The 18,947-nt window shown below is 32.7% G+C and overlaps 1 protein-coding gene across 3 annotated transcripts in view; it reads left to right on the top strand.

Moving 5' to 3' along the window:
* The window catches only part of SGCZ (sarcoglycan zeta), a gene marked incomplete at both ends in the record, with an annotated part of 451,496 nt that overhangs the window by 388,752 nt on the left and 43,797 nt on the right, over positions 1-18,947 (top strand). For 2 of the 3 annotated variants that reach the window (XM_084286195.1, XM_084286194.1), the window contains one exon: positions 9,170-9,292. The exons of the other annotated variant lie outside the window; for it this stretch is intronic. In XM_084286195.1, the coding sequence (XP_084142321.1) occupies positions 9,170-9,292 (123 nt within the window). The remainder of the gene's footprint in view (positions 1-9,169; positions 9,293-18,947) is intronic. 3 annotated transcript variants of the gene reach the window in all.

Raw genomic sequence — 18,947 nt, 5'->3', positions numbered from 1 at the left:
TACACATCAAAATAGTGAGCATTTTTAAAAATAAAATTAAATTAAGGACTACATTGCCCTTAAAAGAAGTTATTCTAACTTTAGAGTCCCAAGACTTCATGGGTTTCCATTTGTGAAGATTAGGACAGATGGTCTGTTTGGAGAAACTGTTCTGTTGCTCTTATCTCCCATGGGTTACCAAGGCACCTGGACTCAGTCCAGGTCAGCCAGTCACTGAAAGCTTCCTACCCCTTTTGCTTCTGGAAACAAGAAAGTGATTTTTTGTTAGGGAAGAGGATGAAGGGTGGTTGTGACAATGACCTGTCTTTTAAGAACCAAAGGGAAGTCAGCCAATCCTCTGTCTCTAATTTGGTCTTTCCTGGGTTGTTGTTTGCTTGTGTGTGTGTCTGTATGTTTTTGGTTTTGTTTGTTGTAGAATTTATGTATGAACTCAGATGCTAACTTAACACATCTGTTTTTTCTCTGTGGTGGAGTGATTCTACTTGGCTTGTCATATTACCAAAGCTTTTCTTTCCAGGAAGTCCATGAAAAAAAAGTCCAGTTATGCTGCAGGTTTTACCTCCAAGTTCATAGAACCATCTATATTTCCTTTTAGAGTTAGATTTCCTTCCTTCAAAATTATACATTCCTTTGTACGTATACATTCCTCAACGTTTTGGAGTTTCTGATGATGCTAAACATATCCCATTGTCATAAGATTTTAGTCTTATGACAGTCTTAGAAAGCTAAGAATATAGCGTATAGCCTTTCTAAGTAGTATATGTGAAAGGTGGAGTACCAAAGAGTGATTCAAATCACGGGTGAAGGCACAGAATTTAAGTGTAGCAGGATAGGAATGTGAGGTAGATGTCTTCACCAGTGGATTGCATCTTCCATGTGCTACAAGTCAGTAGTGAGCTCTATCAAGAACCTTAATCAAACACTTTCAGAAACTAAAAGCCTAAATCTGCTTTTATCCTGTTTCTACAGTGTGCCTGGCCCTTGTCCCACTGCCAAAGGCAAGGAGACAGGTAATTTTCTAAAGTGATACTGTAAAAACTGGGGTGTGTCCTGAGAGCTAGGCTGGGCCCTCATCACCCTATACTATAGTGCACAGTGGATGCTACTTGTTCTGATGTCTGCAAATTGCAGATCTTGTTTCATTCTTGTCTCTACTATTTAATTTACATTTAGAAACCTTTTTAAAGTTATAATTCAGTGCATTGTAAATGATACCATAGACTATTTCCTTGTCAAAACAGGTTATGTCTAAAGTTCATGAAAAAGTAGTAAAAGCATCTGAAAAAAAAAAAAATATATATATATATCCTTTTAATAAAATCCAAAGAAAAAAATGAAATAAAGAAATATTGAAAAATAACCTCTGTATAGTAAGTGTAAATCAAGTGTACAAATAAAATTTAAAAATTAGGTTCTAATTTATGCTAACAAACTACAAAAAATGTTTAAAATACCTAAAAATAAGAAAGAAAAAAAAAATAGAATAAGTATGATAAGTATGTCTAATACTTAAAGAGAATAGTACCAGTAAGTAAGATGAAACTCAAATATTTCTTAAATTTTCACAAAGCAGGATACATAAGAGTTAGTGACCAAAAAAAAAAGGTCACAAGGTAAAAATCAAGAACAGTAAAGGTAAAGAACCCTTAGGTGACATGAGTATATTTCACTTCATTCAATATAAATTCCAGTGAAATTCACCTCAGAATGCTAAAACAGGCAAAGGTATTTGCATGATTAGCAATTATATTAGAGGATGTGGTTGGCAGATAAGGTCTCAAGGGATATGAAGAGGTCAAACATCAGATCTATTTTTAAGAAAAGAGAAAAACAAGATTGTAGAGACTTAAAAATAAGTGATTTTCAATAGAACATCTGAATTTAATTCTATATCATAGCATCTTCAATAGAAAAAACAGACTAAAATTATCTAAAGAAAATACATTACTAGAAATAGAAACAGTTTTAGAGAGGAACAAATAACCTTATAATCTACAAGATGTTGTATTTTCCAAGGACAAATGCAGCATTCCTGTTTTGTCTCAGAGTTTGATCTATAAAATGAGAAAGTTTCATACTCCCTTTACTGTCTTATGCTTGCTCATGCTATTTGATTTGAATGTGATCTTCACTAGTACAGCATGTAGTAATGTATCTCGTAATATGTTTTGTTCTGTCTTTTTTTTTTTTTTTTTTTTTAACTCTCATTCCTTTTCCATGGAATATGCTGTAAATAATATGCTCCAGAAATTTAGCAGGCAACTTTGGATTTTCATAAAACTTGTAGTATCCAAGCATAACAGTAACCTTATAGGCTAATTCAGCTAATACAATGGAACCTTTCCCAGTAATTTTGTACAAAAGCGTAATGTGTGGACTGTTCCAGTAAGTCTTCATTTCAGAAAGGTATATGTTCAGTTTTGTAAATGATTTCCATTGTGATAAAAACCAGGTATATCACAGAAAGCTACAAATTCCAAGGTTGAGTATAATGCTGAAAATTTGGAGAATTCTCTTAAGATTTAATACTTCTCACGTTTCATTCATCATGAGAAGGAAAAATTAATAAATATTCTATTTCCATATACACTTTGGAGTACAATAAAATTAAATTATAATTAATTTGCATGAGCTGAACATTTCAGCTTGTCAGTAAAAGCAAAGATGATAAATAGAGCTAATAAGAAGAAATAATCAAATGTAGTGTGGCTATTCGCTGATATCACAAAGAAAGACTCCTGTACAATGGAGGAGAGCATATGTAGAAAAGATAATGCAGTAAACAATAATAATGTAATAAACAATAACATATTTGGTTTTAGTTTGTTATTTAATTGATATTTAAATGTATTTAATAACTTAATTTTAAATTCAGTAATTTCTATCTATGTATCATTTAGATTTAACATTTTTATAACTTTAGATATATTGTGTACTGCTTTTATATACTTATAATGTATTTATAGTCATATGAGAGAAATCAGTTAGATAGGAAACTCACTAATCTCCCCAAAAGCCTCTGCTTAACTATCAAGCTCATGTTTGAATATACTAAACTTGTTAAGGTTAAAAATAGAGCAAAACATACATATTCCTGGCATATCTTCCTTAGACTTGCTTAGCCTTCTTATCTAAGGACTTGTATAAGCTTTTAAGATAGTATAGCTACAGTTGCAACCTCTCAACTCAGTCATAGGAGCAGATGAGGCATGTGCCATTTTTCAGAAGAGAAAAAAAATAATAATAATAATAATTAAAAAAAAAAAAACCTGTTAACTTAAAGCTCAAGCAACCATAAAGAAGCATGTTTTACTTTAATTCATCCATATAGTTGAAGAAAAACCTATGGACAGCTGCATCAGGTCATGTCGTCAGGGTTAGCAATGTAATTTCTGAAAATATCCAAACGGAATATAACGTTATAAGAATAGTAGGGGGAGAAGCACAGGTTTGTTCTTGTGTAGATATGGCTTCATATGGAAGTAGCACACAGATGCTGTCTGCTGCAACTTTTATATGACTTTCATACATAATTTCATACCTGCAGAGCCAGCCCCAATGTGTGCCAGGAAAGCAGGCTGCAGGAAGGATTTTTTGCAAAGGTGACAATTTATATGTATCTTTTGATTAAGTTCATAGAAGGAAAATCTGTCTGGAAGGGCAGAATTTTCCTATTAGCTTCCATTTGACCAAGTCTTAAGCTTTATATTACTAGTCTTTTAGGGGTACCAATGGGTCTGTAGAACATGAAGAAGGAAGAACCATGCTACCACGATACTGTGGTTCTACTTAATTTTCTTCATTTATATATAATTCTTACATAAATGTGGGGAGGGGATTGTCTCTATGCCAGTAGTTTAGGTTGACAAAAGGTATTATTCATTATAGTCTGTCTCTAAACAAGACAATCAGTATGTGTGTTATTATTTCTGGCCGAGCACTTGTTCAAGTTTCCCTTGTCTGAGCAGGGGAAAACCTAAAAGATCAACCTTTCATAAGAGCAATAGCCTTCTGACACCTCCATAGCAGGGCCAGGAACAACCGATAGTGCCATTTAGTGTTTTTTGAAGGGTCGCTTTCACCCTTTTTTGATATAGCAAAGATAGTCTCTTCCCTTTCTTAGCAAACAGAACACAGAATATGTTCTCATTGCCATGAATGTTAGCTTGTGCACATCTCTTGCTCCCAGCTGAAAGCTCCCTTTATTCAAATTCCTCAATGCTTTTATTCAGCTGGTGTGATTCCTTCATTTGCATTCACTGAAAAATATCTGAGACCTCTGGTGGCCAAAATAGTATGATATCTAGTATTCCTATGAATATTAACAGAATTTTATCTATGTGTATATTTCAAAAATATTGGTTTTAGACCCAGCTGGCGGTTGAATCTTTATTAAAAAAGGTTTATCTCTTCTATCTCCAGTCTCAAAAGCATCAACACATTTTCATAAAACTGCCTTACTGTGTCATCCAAAAATATCCTGTATTTAATAAACGTTTAAATAACCCATTTTTCATTGAAGAATCAGAAGACAGTACATTGAATTTCATTGTTTTGCATTTACAAAGCTCATAAACTCATGGTAATTAGCTTTGAATTCTAGGTTCTGTATTTAATTTAATGTGGTTGAATTTTATCTATTTCTATATCTGAATTTGTTGTCTGTCTGGTGGACAAGGAAGGTGATTTAGAAACCAGACACTACTGCTAGTGTTCATCTACATCTAATGTAAACACACAGAATGTCTTTATCAACAAAAGAGAAAAAAATATAACTTTTAATGTATTTAATATTATCTAAAGGTAAATGCCGGAAGGAGGCCAAATGTATCACATACTCAAATGTCTGTTTCTCCCATGGCTGTTACGTGAATCTCATTAAGTAACTATATGTAGATCTCTATAATTACATGAGTTGTATCTCACTCAGTGAAATCACAGAGTGATTTCTCACAAGGATTTAGGTTTTTTAACACTGATGATCTAAAGGTTATTTTTCCATGAATATGCTGATCCTGGTCCAGGAGCCTCACAGCACCCATTTGTCTCTTTGTCAGCTGGCTGAATAACTGGATCTGATCAGCATTTCCAGTTTGGATAGCCTTGCATTCAGCAATGCATGCATTCTTTGATCACATTTGTTTATTACACACGATAAGATAACTCTCCATCTGCATACTCCCTGAAGTTAATTTTAATTAATATGTTCATTTAAAGATGGTGGCAACTACCGTGATTGCTAATATTAAGGCTGTTTTGCAACCGTTTTAAGACCTCAAAATTAAGCAAAATTAATGGCAGAGCATACTGTGATGTCTTACTAAATCTATAAATAGTTTGTATGTTAATTCCTATTTCAAAGAACCATTGCATTGTACAAAGTTGATAGTTACTTTTCCTCATACATTTCAGTTTCATCTTATGTTTCAGTAAGTTGGCAATGAATGGAAATGCAAGGTAGATGGCTGGAAACAGACCACAAGATAAAGCAAAGAAAATGTTAGCTTTACACTTCACTGTTGTTAACATTTCTATTTTAATTCGTGGTGTTGAGAGTGGGAATGGAGTGTTTTGCTGCTGAGAAAGACAGAACATATTCTTCTTAGATCTTAGATCTTCTTGGAAAATAGATTTAATGTCCCAAATGCTTTGTTTTGTTTTGTGCTACATTAGAAATATTCCCATAGAATCATAGAATGGTTTGGGTTGGAAGGGACCTTAAAGTTCCCTCCCCGCCATGGGCAGGGACACCCCACACCAGATGAGGGTACCCAAAGCCCCATCCAGACTGGCCTTTGAACACTGCCAGGAATGGGGCATCCACAACTTCTCTGGACAACCTGAGCCAGTGTCTCACCACCCTCTGAGTAAAGAATCTGTTCCTAAACTCTTTTAGTTTAAAATGGTATTCTTATATTCATATTCAGACATTCTTAAAAAAATTAAAACTAAGTCTAAAATAATGTTTGGGTGGAAACTATGGGTGCAATTAGGAAAATTATGGATTTTAGTTTGTCTGTTTTGTCCCCACAGTTCTGGCTTTGTCCCCACAATTCTGACTTTCTACATCACTTTTTATGTTTACAAGTATCATACAAGTATTGTTATTTCTGCCACATCATTTAATGGAAAACTGGAAGGGAAAAACTACTCTGAAACTAGTGTGGAAAGTATTCTGGAAAAAAAAAAAAAAAAAAAAAAAAAAAAAAAAAAAAACCTGGATATTCTTGTCCACAGCACAAAACATGATACACATGATACAGTGCATTGTTAATCAAAATATGCATAAACACAAAATTTGTGAAGTTTAGCTCTGCCAGTAGAGGAAAACTGAACTGGCCAGCAAGCTGTAATGACTGTACATCCTCTCCCAGCAGTGAAAGTAACCACTGTGTGTTACCCAGGATGAACAGCAATTTCCACAAAAACAACAACAAACCACCTGCCTATGCATAAAACCAACAACCACTTATACTTCCATTGCATGATTATAGTTTTATACAAATCAAGGTTTCAACCTGATCAGAATTAAATCATGTTTGGTAAATGGAGTATTTATGCTTCAGCCTTTAAAGTCAGATTTTAGTAATCATATCTAAACTCTAAGCTGGCTAAATTCTTGGTAGTACTTATTATAACTCCAAATACAGGTTGTAATTTGTTTTTTCCTGAATAATAATAAAGTCATACAAGTCATAATTGACTTTAAAAAGCAAAATTTTTAAAGCATGCATTCTTTATGGTTGTTATTATGGTCTTATTTAATAAATAATCAAGCTAGGTATGATACAAATTCAAAATAGACACAGTTTCTGCCTTGAAATTTAATCTTTGTTCATATTTATCTGTGTTACAGTAATATAATTCTCTGTATCTATGTTGTACGTGCTGCCCAACATTTTCTTTTAACATATATTCACCGTAGTCTAGTTCAAATGAATAATTTTATTCTTTGTACCACTTTTACCAGTTTAATAATAGTTTCAATTATGCAGCTGCTGTGCAACAAGCCTGTATTATAAACAATCATTAGTATCTACGGTGTATGGATGAACATGAAATGTATATGCTTCATCCATATACTTTAAATGAATGGAATTTTACAGATTCTTAATTTAATTCAGCATTATACAAATGAAATTACGAGTACATAATTTTTCTGGATATGAGAGGACAAGAAAATATTGTATGGTCTTGCCTTCATCCTGATTAAAGCTATAGAGAAGCCGACTGCATCTCTAGTATAAAGTACATTTATCCTTAGAATAGCCAGTAAGTTTTTCAGATGGCCAAGTGTTTGATAGAAATTACCTTTCCAAACAGAATTTAGAAGTTGGATTTTTTTGCATGTTTCCCTGGACTGACATATTCATTATCAAAGCAGATAAAATATTCTGGATTAGTTGAAAACAAGCATGCAGAGTGGATAGTGTGATTGCTCTACAAGTTTGGGCTAAAAATTTCAGGTTTGCTTTCTTCATGAACAGAGAAATGATTCTTCATTTTGTTAATACTACTATTAAACATTCAGATATTTTGTGAGACATGGATGTTTGTAACTGTTTTTGCAACACAGCAATTTGCTTTACAGCTGAGAAGGTAATACACTAATACATTGTACATGCAACTGCTTACTCATATTTCAACTGGGAAATGAAAATGTAATGAAATAGAATTCCATTTTGATAGCATTGATTACTCTGTAGGCAGTTTAACTTTTCAAAACCATTTTCATAATATTTACACCTGGTTCCACATCAAAGAGACTGTCTTAACCTGTATTAATTTTTTGTTAGAGATCTCTCAAGTGGCTTGACAGTAACCACTGTTTCAGTGATAAGTAATACTGAGTGATGCAACGTTAAGATGTGATTGCAACATAAAGTAAAAGCCACTTTGTTATAGCATTAAAAAAAAAAAAAAAAAAGTAGTAGAATTGATCTTGGAATGGTAGTTTGAGCTAGCTGCATTATAGGGCTACTTATATGCAATGTGATGCTGAAGAGGTACAAATGCCAAGCAGCTAAAATATATTCATTTCTTAGTATAAGGATTTTTTTTGTGTTTTGTTTTTGTTGTTGATTTTATATATATAGCCAATCCTGCAAATTAAGGTCTGCTATTGCAGTTCCTCATCCAAAGTTAGTTATCACAATTACTTTATTCCTTATATATTTTGATATTGAACTTTTACATATAAAACTGAAAACTTGCTCATTATGAAAGTAAACCTATGAGCCAGTTTGATAGACTGGAATGACGTACATACTTTGTCTACAACATTTTCTGCATAATATTCACACATCGGTGCTGATGGGTTGTTCCAGGTGTATGTTAGAAATCTAATTAGGGATTGGGGAAAAAATGTCAGATAAGTATTCCCTGAAATTCTGAAATTTGCCTTACAGATATATACTGTTCCTCATTTTTCAACACAATTTTTTGTTTTCAGTGATTAATAAAAATAAATAATAATAATTTAATATATTTTATTAAAATTAATATAATAATTAAATAATTTAAATATTTTTTTAAAAACAGGCAAAACACTGAAGAATAAGGATAAAACATCTAAATTGCAAATTTGCAAAATTTCAAACAGTTTGGTATCTTCAAATTATCTTTATTGCACTTGTAGATGCAGTCCAATAGATCTGTTTGATTTCATAATTATTTTAGATTTTTGAAGCTTTGAGACATGTGGAACTTATATTTCATAAAGTGAGATGAATGGTGAAGTCTGATTTTTGTTGTTTTTTTGTTTGTTTGTTGGTTTTGTGTTTTGCTTTTTTGTTGTTGTTGTTATTTTTGCCATTCAAGTTAGCAACAGAACTGGCTGAAAAATACCATTATCTGCTGCATTGAGTATTTGATTTTCCTGGAGTAGGCTCCTTTTTTTTTTTCCCGTTGGCCAGAAGCTCCACTTTAAAGTCTGAACAAAGCCCAGAAATCTCTGTCTGACAGAAATGCAGATGTCTGTTTGTATTTTATAATACAAACAATCTACCAGACATATACAATAAGACCACTATTTGATAAAATCCCCTTAAGGCTTTTGTACTCCATGCGTTTAGGGTACTCCATACATACTGATAAATTCTTGATTAATTTTTTTTTTTTTCTTTTTTACAAATTATCTCAGATGAAACATTCACTTCCTTTCTTTCAGGAGCTGATGCTGTGGAGGCCCAGTGTAAAAGATTTGAAGTGAGGTCTAGTGAAGGTGGAAGAGTGTTGTTTTCTGCAGATGAAGATGAGATTGTCATTGGAGTTGACAGACTGAAAGTAACAGGTATGGTAATTTTATGGTATTTAAATGAATATTAGCATTTTCCTTTCCTCACTTTAGTAATAATTAATCTATCAGTCATCTGCAAATATTTTCATCCACTGGAGAGAAGAATGTCTTCTCATCATCAGTGAGATTACTTGACCATTACTTGACTTGCAAAAGATATTGCATAATCTAAAAACTGAATTGCTATAAGGACAGATTTGAACTTAAACTCCACAGGACCACCTGTGGAGGACCACCCGTTACCCATAACACAGTGATTTGGTTTTTATATGTTACCGTTAGTAAAGAATTGTTTTGTGGTAGTTATACCTTTTGCTTAGGTAAATGGCTTCACAATGATAAAAATTATTGCTATATACCAATACTCTTGTTTTTTGTGTATTCAAAGTATCAGGTCTAACTTTTGTGTGAATCAAGGATGTAGTTTTACTTTAGGAGTCTTAGCTGAATTGTAGTAAGTAGAAATCTTCTCTTGACTTCAACATTTGTTCAATAGAACAAGAAATACAATTCTTATTGTGATATGCATACATATATGTATCTATCAGTAACCCATTTGATATTAGAAATATATTAACTTATGAAAACAAAAATCAGCTAGGTTTGCTTTAGATAAATATTTAAACTTTGATTAACAACATTAAAATAAAAAAGACAAAAAAAAAAAGATGATCTATCTACTCAGAGTCTAGAATTAGATTCAAAATTTAAATTTGCTTCGTCATTGATGGATGTGTCAAGTCTGTATTTGGGTATGCTGGAAGTTTGGAATTTGAAATATGAGCCTACTAATTTGAAAGTTCAATTGTGTAGAAAGTACAAGATGATTCTGCTTTTTTATTTTGTTTTGATGATTATGATAAGATCCCTTTTTGGTCTGCAAAACATTACTAGCAAGTATAAGCCTTTTAATAAAATTATTAGGTAGTTCTACTTTAATGTAACACCAGATAAAGCATTAAAATACAGCAGAAAATTCAGGGTCAAGCTGAGACTGAACTTTTTTTATAGGCCTCAGAATAAATACAATTGTTGCTTGCCAGAATTTGTGGATTATTTTTCTTACCCTTTCATTCCTGTCTGATCTCTGTTTATCTCTGTAGCCAAACAATCTTTTTAATACTGCTAAACTAAAAGAAACAATGTTCACAAACAGGCAGCTTACTGATGCCGTAGTATCCAATACAGTGATTTTCATCTATTTACTAAATGTGGTTTTAGGGGAAGCAGAAATTAATGTTTTGTTGACTCAGCATTTTTTCATAGATAGTAATTTTACAATAATGTGTTTAATAATAAAACATGAGAGAATAACTACAGTAACATGAGAAGTAATGTGAGAGAGTCATACTGGAACCCTATTAGGGTTCAAACTTGATCAGAGTATTAAGTTCTGAGAAAGTTAATCTTAAACATACAGGGGATTCCAAAGTGTCTGCAATAAGTTACAAATTAAAACATCTTACAAACAGCACAGAGGATTAGATTTCCTGACATTAAGAAATATGATCATATGTTGTAGATGTCATGGAAAATTTTTTAATCAGACTTCAAAACCAACTTCAGCAGCCATACTTGGGTACCCACAGCACCTGCTGACTTCAGTGGTATTAGAAAGTAGAACTAATGAAAATTTGTTTAGTGATGCTTGATATGGCATATAAGATTGTTCCTTGTGAAAAGAACAGGGTTTTCTCCCTAATTCTAGAATTACACCTGACCGTATGTGTGTTTATATTAAGCACAAAAGAAAAAACTATTTAAAAAAAAAAAAAAAAGTCTAGGAAGGTCTAAGTTAACCTTGCTTTCATATAACCATTTGAGTTTCAGGGATTGCTGTGTACCAGTTGACTCCCACCAAAGAAACTTAGTACTAGAGTTGTTTGTACAAATAATTGATTTTCACTTTGTAGTTAAGATGAAAAATAAACAAATGTTAGGATTAGTTATTTTAAGGTTATAAAAATGTAGGCATAGACATTAATTTCTTGTTCACAAGAAAAGGGAAAAAAAGGGAAAGAGAAAACAAAATATTTAGGCAGCAATTAAATATAAAAAAATAAAATAAAAAAATGGCCATTGCATATTGGAAGATTTACTAGTTTCTAAGTATGTTCATTTAAGTCAGAGAGTTAAATGCAAATTATATGTCATTTAAATAGCCTAAAGTCCGACATTTATGTCATTTTCTTCAAAAAAATATGTTAAGGTATTTTGTAATTGTAATTTGAAAGAGTAATTTATTTTTTTAAAATCTCTTGAAAATTATTGTCTTCTGATGTATTTAAAAATAGTTTAATGAAGTTAGGATCATTCTTTCTTATCTCTGGATAATCATCTTGATGTCTTAAAATCAGATTTCATTAGTAAACTATCTCATAATTAGGCTACGAAAAGTTAGTTTCAAAATTTTATGCTTTAGATCCATAAAGCCCAGTTTATGTTAGCCCTTCCATCATCTGTTAAGAGAAAATAACATATATTCTACAGAAAGGAAGAGTATTAGATACATGAGCATTTCTGAAAGGCTTACACAGAAATCTCTCATATCCCAATTTCTGTATCCCTAAAATGCCTTTTTCAGCAGAAGTACTAATCTCCAGCCAAATATTAAAGCTGTAATGAGCTGTAAAACGCTTTACTGTTTACTTCAGTCTAAAGCTGAAATTATTTAAAATGGATTTCCAGGAGGAGACTAGAAGTTATATGATGCATGCAATCTCAAGAAAGTTATTTTAAAAACATCTCCCAGAGGGGTAAAATAAAAATCTTATCTTCATGGAAAGATAAAATAGCAAAACCTTTATTTCTAATTCTTTGAATTCTGTCCAAAGATTCTATGATACCTTTACATTCTTCAGCAAATACATGAAAGATTATGAGTCCCTGTGAGTTGCATCAATCAGACTGCATTACTCTGTATGACGATATGAATAATGAAATGTGGCAAGGCATCATAATGTCAAACATCGGTGAGATTTTATTTTAGTGCAATTTTCTCAAGTGTGTGTTTTGATAATCATGGTACCTTGGGCTGAATATAGGAAAAGAGTTGTGGAATAACAGAGAAAACAAAATATGTGTATCAGAAAGCAAAAATAAGCTGTGCTTATTTGGGGATAAAACTATCGCATATAGTTATAGTACTACAATGAAAACTTTTTCTTATTTTTTTCTTTATTTTCTTGCCTAGCTGTGAAAAGTGCCTCTTTGGAAACACTTCACTGAGTGGGTCTAATAAATGATGCATCCTGATAATTAATTTTCATAAGCATGCCCATTCTATGGGCATTTATAAACTGCTATGGCAATGTCAGACTTCTCAATTTAGAAAGATGCTTTTGTATTTCACTGCTCTAAAAAAAAATACTCTTTCATAAGACAGTATAAGAAATTCTTGATTAATAAGTAAATGAAGGATAAAATTTACATCTTCTCATCAATTTTGTAGTATTTTTGTTTTTGTCGATTTTCATACAGTCAGTCTATTCCAGGGAGAAGGATACAGAAGAAATAAGCTAGTAATACAGATATATTTATATTTCCAAGATAAGAAAAATACAGTCAGAAATAGTACTTTTATTTTGTTTAAGAGGTGTTGCAGCAATTTATATCTTCCTTAATTATCTCTTTCAAATTAGGCAATTGGCTGATTGAATTTAGACTTCCGCTTATTCTTCCTTTTAACATTAATTTTACTTTTTTCTTTTATCTGTTCGTTTTTTTCTACTTTATCATTCAAGGAAAGGAGAAAGATAGTTCATTACTTACATGTAAGTAATTACAGCAAATCTAAAGGTTCACCTTTTCCTTTTTGATATCAAACTATAAACCATCATTGAAAAAACAAATTTGCTTCAAATGGTGGTCTTTAGTAACCTTGTGAATAAAAACATTTTAAAGGCTAGCTATCCAAAGTTTTTCTATGTGGCAGTGGTTTTGGACTGATTCTAACAGTTCTACCTTAACAGTAATTACCAGGGTGAATAAGAGGCTACAAAAGTAAACTGAAATCAGTATTCCAATTGAAGAAATAACAATTTCTTCTTACATAAGAGTGAATAATTCTTAAAAATTAAGTCTCAAATTACAACCCCCACATAAAAGAATTATTTATGTGATATCACAAACTTCTACAACCTTTTTACTTTGAATTCTGAAAATTTAACCACATTCTTTTCAAGTTTTCTACAAAGATGTTTTTGGGCCCTTCTAATTCTGCTTTTCCTTATAATGATACAACTTTTGAAAGCTCTTCTCATTGAAAAAGGGAAGAGAAAGGCATGATGAAATAAGCACATTGGCAAAGAGCAGGGAGATAAGCAGAAATAAGTGGCTACGTTTTTAGTGGATTCCCAGGTTCCTTTCTGCATCGTTGGCTATCCCTTATTTATTACCCTATCCAAATGAATGTACAATGTCTACAGCTTTTTAAAGTCATCTTTGCTCCCTCTGGAACTACAGAGCAAGAGTATCTCTTCGACTTCTGTTACCTTAATCTTAATGCAAAATTTTCTGCCCTAGCTATCTTTTTCATATTTCTCTTAATTGCAGTACGACCTTTTTTATATGTTGTTCTTGTAGAAGAAGTTGAAAACACTGCATTGGTGGCACAGGTGGGTATACAAGCGTATATTGAGATTTGGCTGTATGTCTAGCACAATACCCGAGCAATATGGTAACTTGATTTCTTACAGATATAAATCAGTTGCACTTGCACTAGTTGCTTTTCTATTAATAACGTCAAGGCAAAAATGGATTTACAAAATAAACCAGGTCTTCATTGGAAGCCATTGCTGTTCTGCAGTCAAATCCAGTTGTGTTTTCTAGAGGCCACAAACAAACTTTTTCTAAATAACACAGGCTAGATTGTTTGGGAAATGCTATTAACTTTTATGAAGAAGTAGTTTATTTTGTTTTCTCTTACTTTCCGAACTGCTGGCTTATTTTCCTTCATCTCTTATTGCTGCTTATCTGAGTAGTGTGATCTGATTTAGCACAGAACCACAAGTCATTCCTGGATAAAGCTGAATTTTATTACAATGATAATTAATATTTTATCAGTAATATTTTCCTCTAAAAATAAAGAAGCTAATTAAATCTTGTTAGTTAATGTTTTACCAAGCTTTTAGTAGTAGCTCTATAGAGTACAACTGTTTCCATTATTTATTGAAACACCAAACTTTTCAGATATATGTAGCTCCATGTCTGTATTGTGTGAGCTGATATACCTACCTGAAGAGTGAGAACTGTAATAGCATTGAGGCTTGCACATGGCTGAAAAAGTTTGCAGACCATTGCAACCTCATATGAGCCTTGTCAAATAGTGAAGTTATGTAGAAAGATGGAAGTAAGAGGAAGATGGGAGGAGGCTTACTTCAGTTTTTATGGAAACCATCTGAGATTAGTAGTAGGGCACATGTAGGTTTAATCTATTTTGACACCAGTGTAGTGTCAGGGAAAAATCTATGAAATGCTGCCAATAATTTTCATTACACTTTTTTTGGTTTTGTTTGTTTTACATTACAGTTTATAAACATTAAAGTTTGTAATTATAAGGGATTCAGCATGGCTTTGATCAAATCTATATGCTCCATTGGATTAAAGATCAGAGCCTTGATGTGTCAAGGAAAATTTCAGAATATACCTCCATACTTACATTCTAATAATATTCTAATAATATCTGGAATTAACATGCAGGTAAGTGTATCAGTGCCTCAGTTTTGATTTTAAGATTATGTTGTAGGACTGTGAGTCTGCAGGCAACTGAAATATAGAAGGGTCTTCCAGAGCAGTTAAAATGAAATGATAAAGTAGAAATATGGCTTATGGCTATAAAAAGGAAATATGACAGAAATATATATATGAATTACAAATTAGGTTGGAAAGATAGAAATAAAATATTTATTACAAGTACTGAAATGTAGAAAAATAAATGCTTATTTGATGTACATTGTTATGACAGTAGACGTATATCTAGTTCCTTCAGAGTCTGGCTAGGAATTTTGGTATGAAAGAGAAAGAAGATCTTGGATTTGCCATGTTCAGTTGGTAGATTGTCATTCAGGACAGATGGAGCTTGTAATATGAATTTAAACAAGATGAAGAGAAACACTAAATCACTTTAAGCTTGCCTACACAGCCAAATTGTGTAGGCAAGCTTAAGTGACTGTAGTAAAACTATTGTATTTGATGTTGAAGTAAAAACTTAAAACTTTAAGTAGATATGCCAGACTCTCAGGATCCTGACAACTGAATAAAGTAGGATCAGCATCTGTCTAACAAAAACGCATTACATATATAGAACTTCTACTTCCCCAGTTATGAGCATAATAATGTGTATCCCAAAATGTAATATTGTGTTGTATGTAGTATTGAGTGAATAAGATTTCAGATAAGCTTATTTAGATATCAAGGAATCACTTCATCTCCAGACTTTTCTGTGTGAGAGATCAGAATGAAAGGTATTATTACTGCAGGAGTCTGAAAACTTGGCAACATATTAACCTTTCAGGGCATTCCTTTCAAGGAGCAACTGTAGAGTTGATTTCTTGCAGATGTACGTGAATGCCAAAACTGAAAGTTTTGTAGGCAAGTTAAAAGTGGTGAAACTAACTAAATAAATTACTTATCCATGACATTGCCTGGATACATTTTTACCTTCTTGTTGAACATAGAATGCATCCCCAGCCATCTCAGATTGCAGTCAGTATGTGCTTACATCAGCCTGCAAGTGCATATGTAGATTGTTGGAGATCTGCAGTTACCTAAGGATAATGGCAATTTGTTTGCAAGAAAAAGATTTTGACTTTTGTCAGTTTAAGAAAAACATGCTAAGGAACATAGTGACTGGACTTAATAAAAGAAGTTTCTCTGCAAAGGAAGTAGATCCAAAAGGAGATAAATGTGCAGACAGCTCTGTGGACCTGGCAGCCCAGGAAAATACAGTCAGTTTGCTACAGCCATTCTACTGAGAAATTTTCAAGGTCGTGCTCTATTGACGGAGACAGCATATAATCAGGTAAAAGAATGGAAAAGATTAAAAACAAAACAAAACAGCAAAACAATACTCTCCTGAGGGGAAAATCATCCCCTACCTGGCTACCCAGAGAGTCATTTTTTCTGTAACCTGTTCTTTCTGAATGGCTCTCCTTCCATCCTTCCATATTCAACTGTTTTTTTTGGGGTGGGGTGTGGGGAGAGGAAATATTATCAGTTATAAAAAAAAAAAAAAAAAAAAACATGGACTATAACCTGTTTTATTCAAAGCTGCTGGCAGAACGTGGCCAGCAGCTTCCCTAAGTTAGTGAAGAGACTATTTGCTCAGATCGAGTACAGGAATACATGACAATATTGATAAAAAGACTGATTCGAACTTCCGGATTGAATCTGTCTTCTGGTTAAACCTTTGACATCAAGCATAAGATATTGGATATTTGTTGCCAATCTAAGAATGAAGACTTTTGAAAACTTCCAATAGGTGTAATCATATCCGCAGTCATGTTGCACATTCCCTGTTGAATGACTGTGCCAGAGTTCAGAGATCTAATTTACAGCAATTCCAGTTTTCATGGATCTGAATGGTATGATAACAGGCAAGACCATGATTACATGGTCTATATAAGTGCTAGAGTCCAGTAGAAAATTGTTTCATTATTAGTAAACTGAAGTAATTCTTAAACCAGACCAAACCAACTAATTTTGAAACAAACACTAAACATTCAGAAAGGTTCGATAAAGGAACTGGATATGAATTGGATTCAGATTTTGTAGTAACATTCCAGGTCTAAAAGCCTGAGTTAAACTTGACACTTGCATGCCCTCAGGCTTTGGTAGATTTGAAAATACACATTTAAATTACAGCAGTCAGACCCATCTCTATTTTTAAATATAGCTACCCACAGGAGGGAAAGGTGAATCATAAAGGAGCTCCTGCATTCCCACTTTTTTTTTTTGCCTTAAAATACTTTCTTGTGATTTATTACTGCCTGGGGGAGGGGGGGGGGGGGGGGAAGGAAAAAGGGAAAAAGGAGTGTTGAATGTAAGGGTCAGGCTGCAAAGCACTATAGGATTTAGGTTCAACCAAAAGGGTATTTGAAAACAATATGATAATGAAAGTGCAGACCAAGAATACCTTGCTTTGTCCTGGAACAGTATTCTAGTTAAATTCTGGGAAGAGGAGCTCATTTAAATTTCAATTTGTGAAGCTTTTGAAACAAGAGGAATTCTATTACATTTTAGAAAATATTGCTAGCATCCAACTTTTTCCAAAAAAATACACAGTAGTTCCTCTTATTGTGCTTCATGTAATACATGTCTGAACTGCACTTTGTTTTCTCTGAATCCTATGTGAAGCCACTATAGAGTGGCTTTTATTTGGGGGGGGGGGAGGGGAGGGAGCTTATCTAAATGGCAAAATTTTTATCCAACGTTCACTATGAGCTAATGTAGTTAGTAGGCATAAATTGCATAGTGCAATTGTATGAGAATATGTCATAACATAAACTATACTTCCAAAACGTATGTCAGTGAACTAAATTTAGGTAGAAAGCAACTGAAAGGATAAATACAGAAATTTAAGTTGATTCTAAAACAAAGACATATAGATTATTGGGAGTGTTTTGTTGTTGAATAAGCACGTTTCTGCATTCAAAGTTTAACTGTATTTTTTACCTTAAATGTTCAAATTATGACATACTGCAGGGTGATCTTTGTCTCTCTTCTTTCTCTGTATATGTACAAACAATGATTCCAGTAAAATGAATAAATGAAAACTATATATATACACCCATTTTTCTGATATGGAAAAGATGCTAAGCTGTTAGCAGCATAGTCTGTAATTTGTATTTCTGACTTTGGTTCATGACACATTGCATCACATTATTGAAGTATTTACAGGAAGGTACTTTTTGAATCCATGGCAATCACAGTTCAAAACAAAGCTTTATTCAGAGGAGAAGTTAGCACTTTTCCACCAGTAACACTTTGGACTTCACTATTATCCATAGATATTTATAAACCAGGTATGCAGGAAGAGCTTTGAAAAATGTAGATTCAAATTATTTTTGCTCTGCAATACATCTCAAAGCTTATTTACAGCAAATTCCTATAAGCTTGGAATAATTTCACTCATAGGAAGCCATTCCAGAAAAATAAAATCAAATCTCTTATAAAAATATGGCCTGCAGCCTTCAGCCTACATTGAGACTGTAAATTCCTGTCCTCATTGTGGCTAATGACAAGTTTACATTTCACAGTGTCTGACAGCATTAAATTCAGCACACCAACACACAAACATAATAAGCCATTATTTTGGATATAGTAAAATATCATCAATGTATATAAGCCTTTGAATAAATATTAGAATTAAAAGTATAGAACAACATGAGTTTGCACAAAGTGCAGAAAGTACTAAAGTGCATAAGTATGTATAAAGATGAAGTGTAGACAGAATTATAGATAAAAGTGTATAAGGATTCCGAATGGGTAATGTAAATTCCAGAAATAAGACTAGCAAAAATCAACATAAGTAAATAAAAGTGTATGTGATAGGAATCATCTCATAAAAGCAAAACCCTTAATATTTAAGCAGAAATGGATGCATCTAAAGAATGTATAACTGCTCTGAGGTTCAGAACGCACATGGAAT

Source organism: Netta rufina, assembly GCF_964035555.1.
Source record: "Netta rufina genome assembly, chromosome: 4".
Taxonomy (NCBI): Eukaryota; Metazoa; Chordata; class Aves; order Anseriformes; family Anatidae; genus Netta; species Netta rufina.
This window is presented reverse-complemented; position numbering and strand designations above follow the sequence as displayed.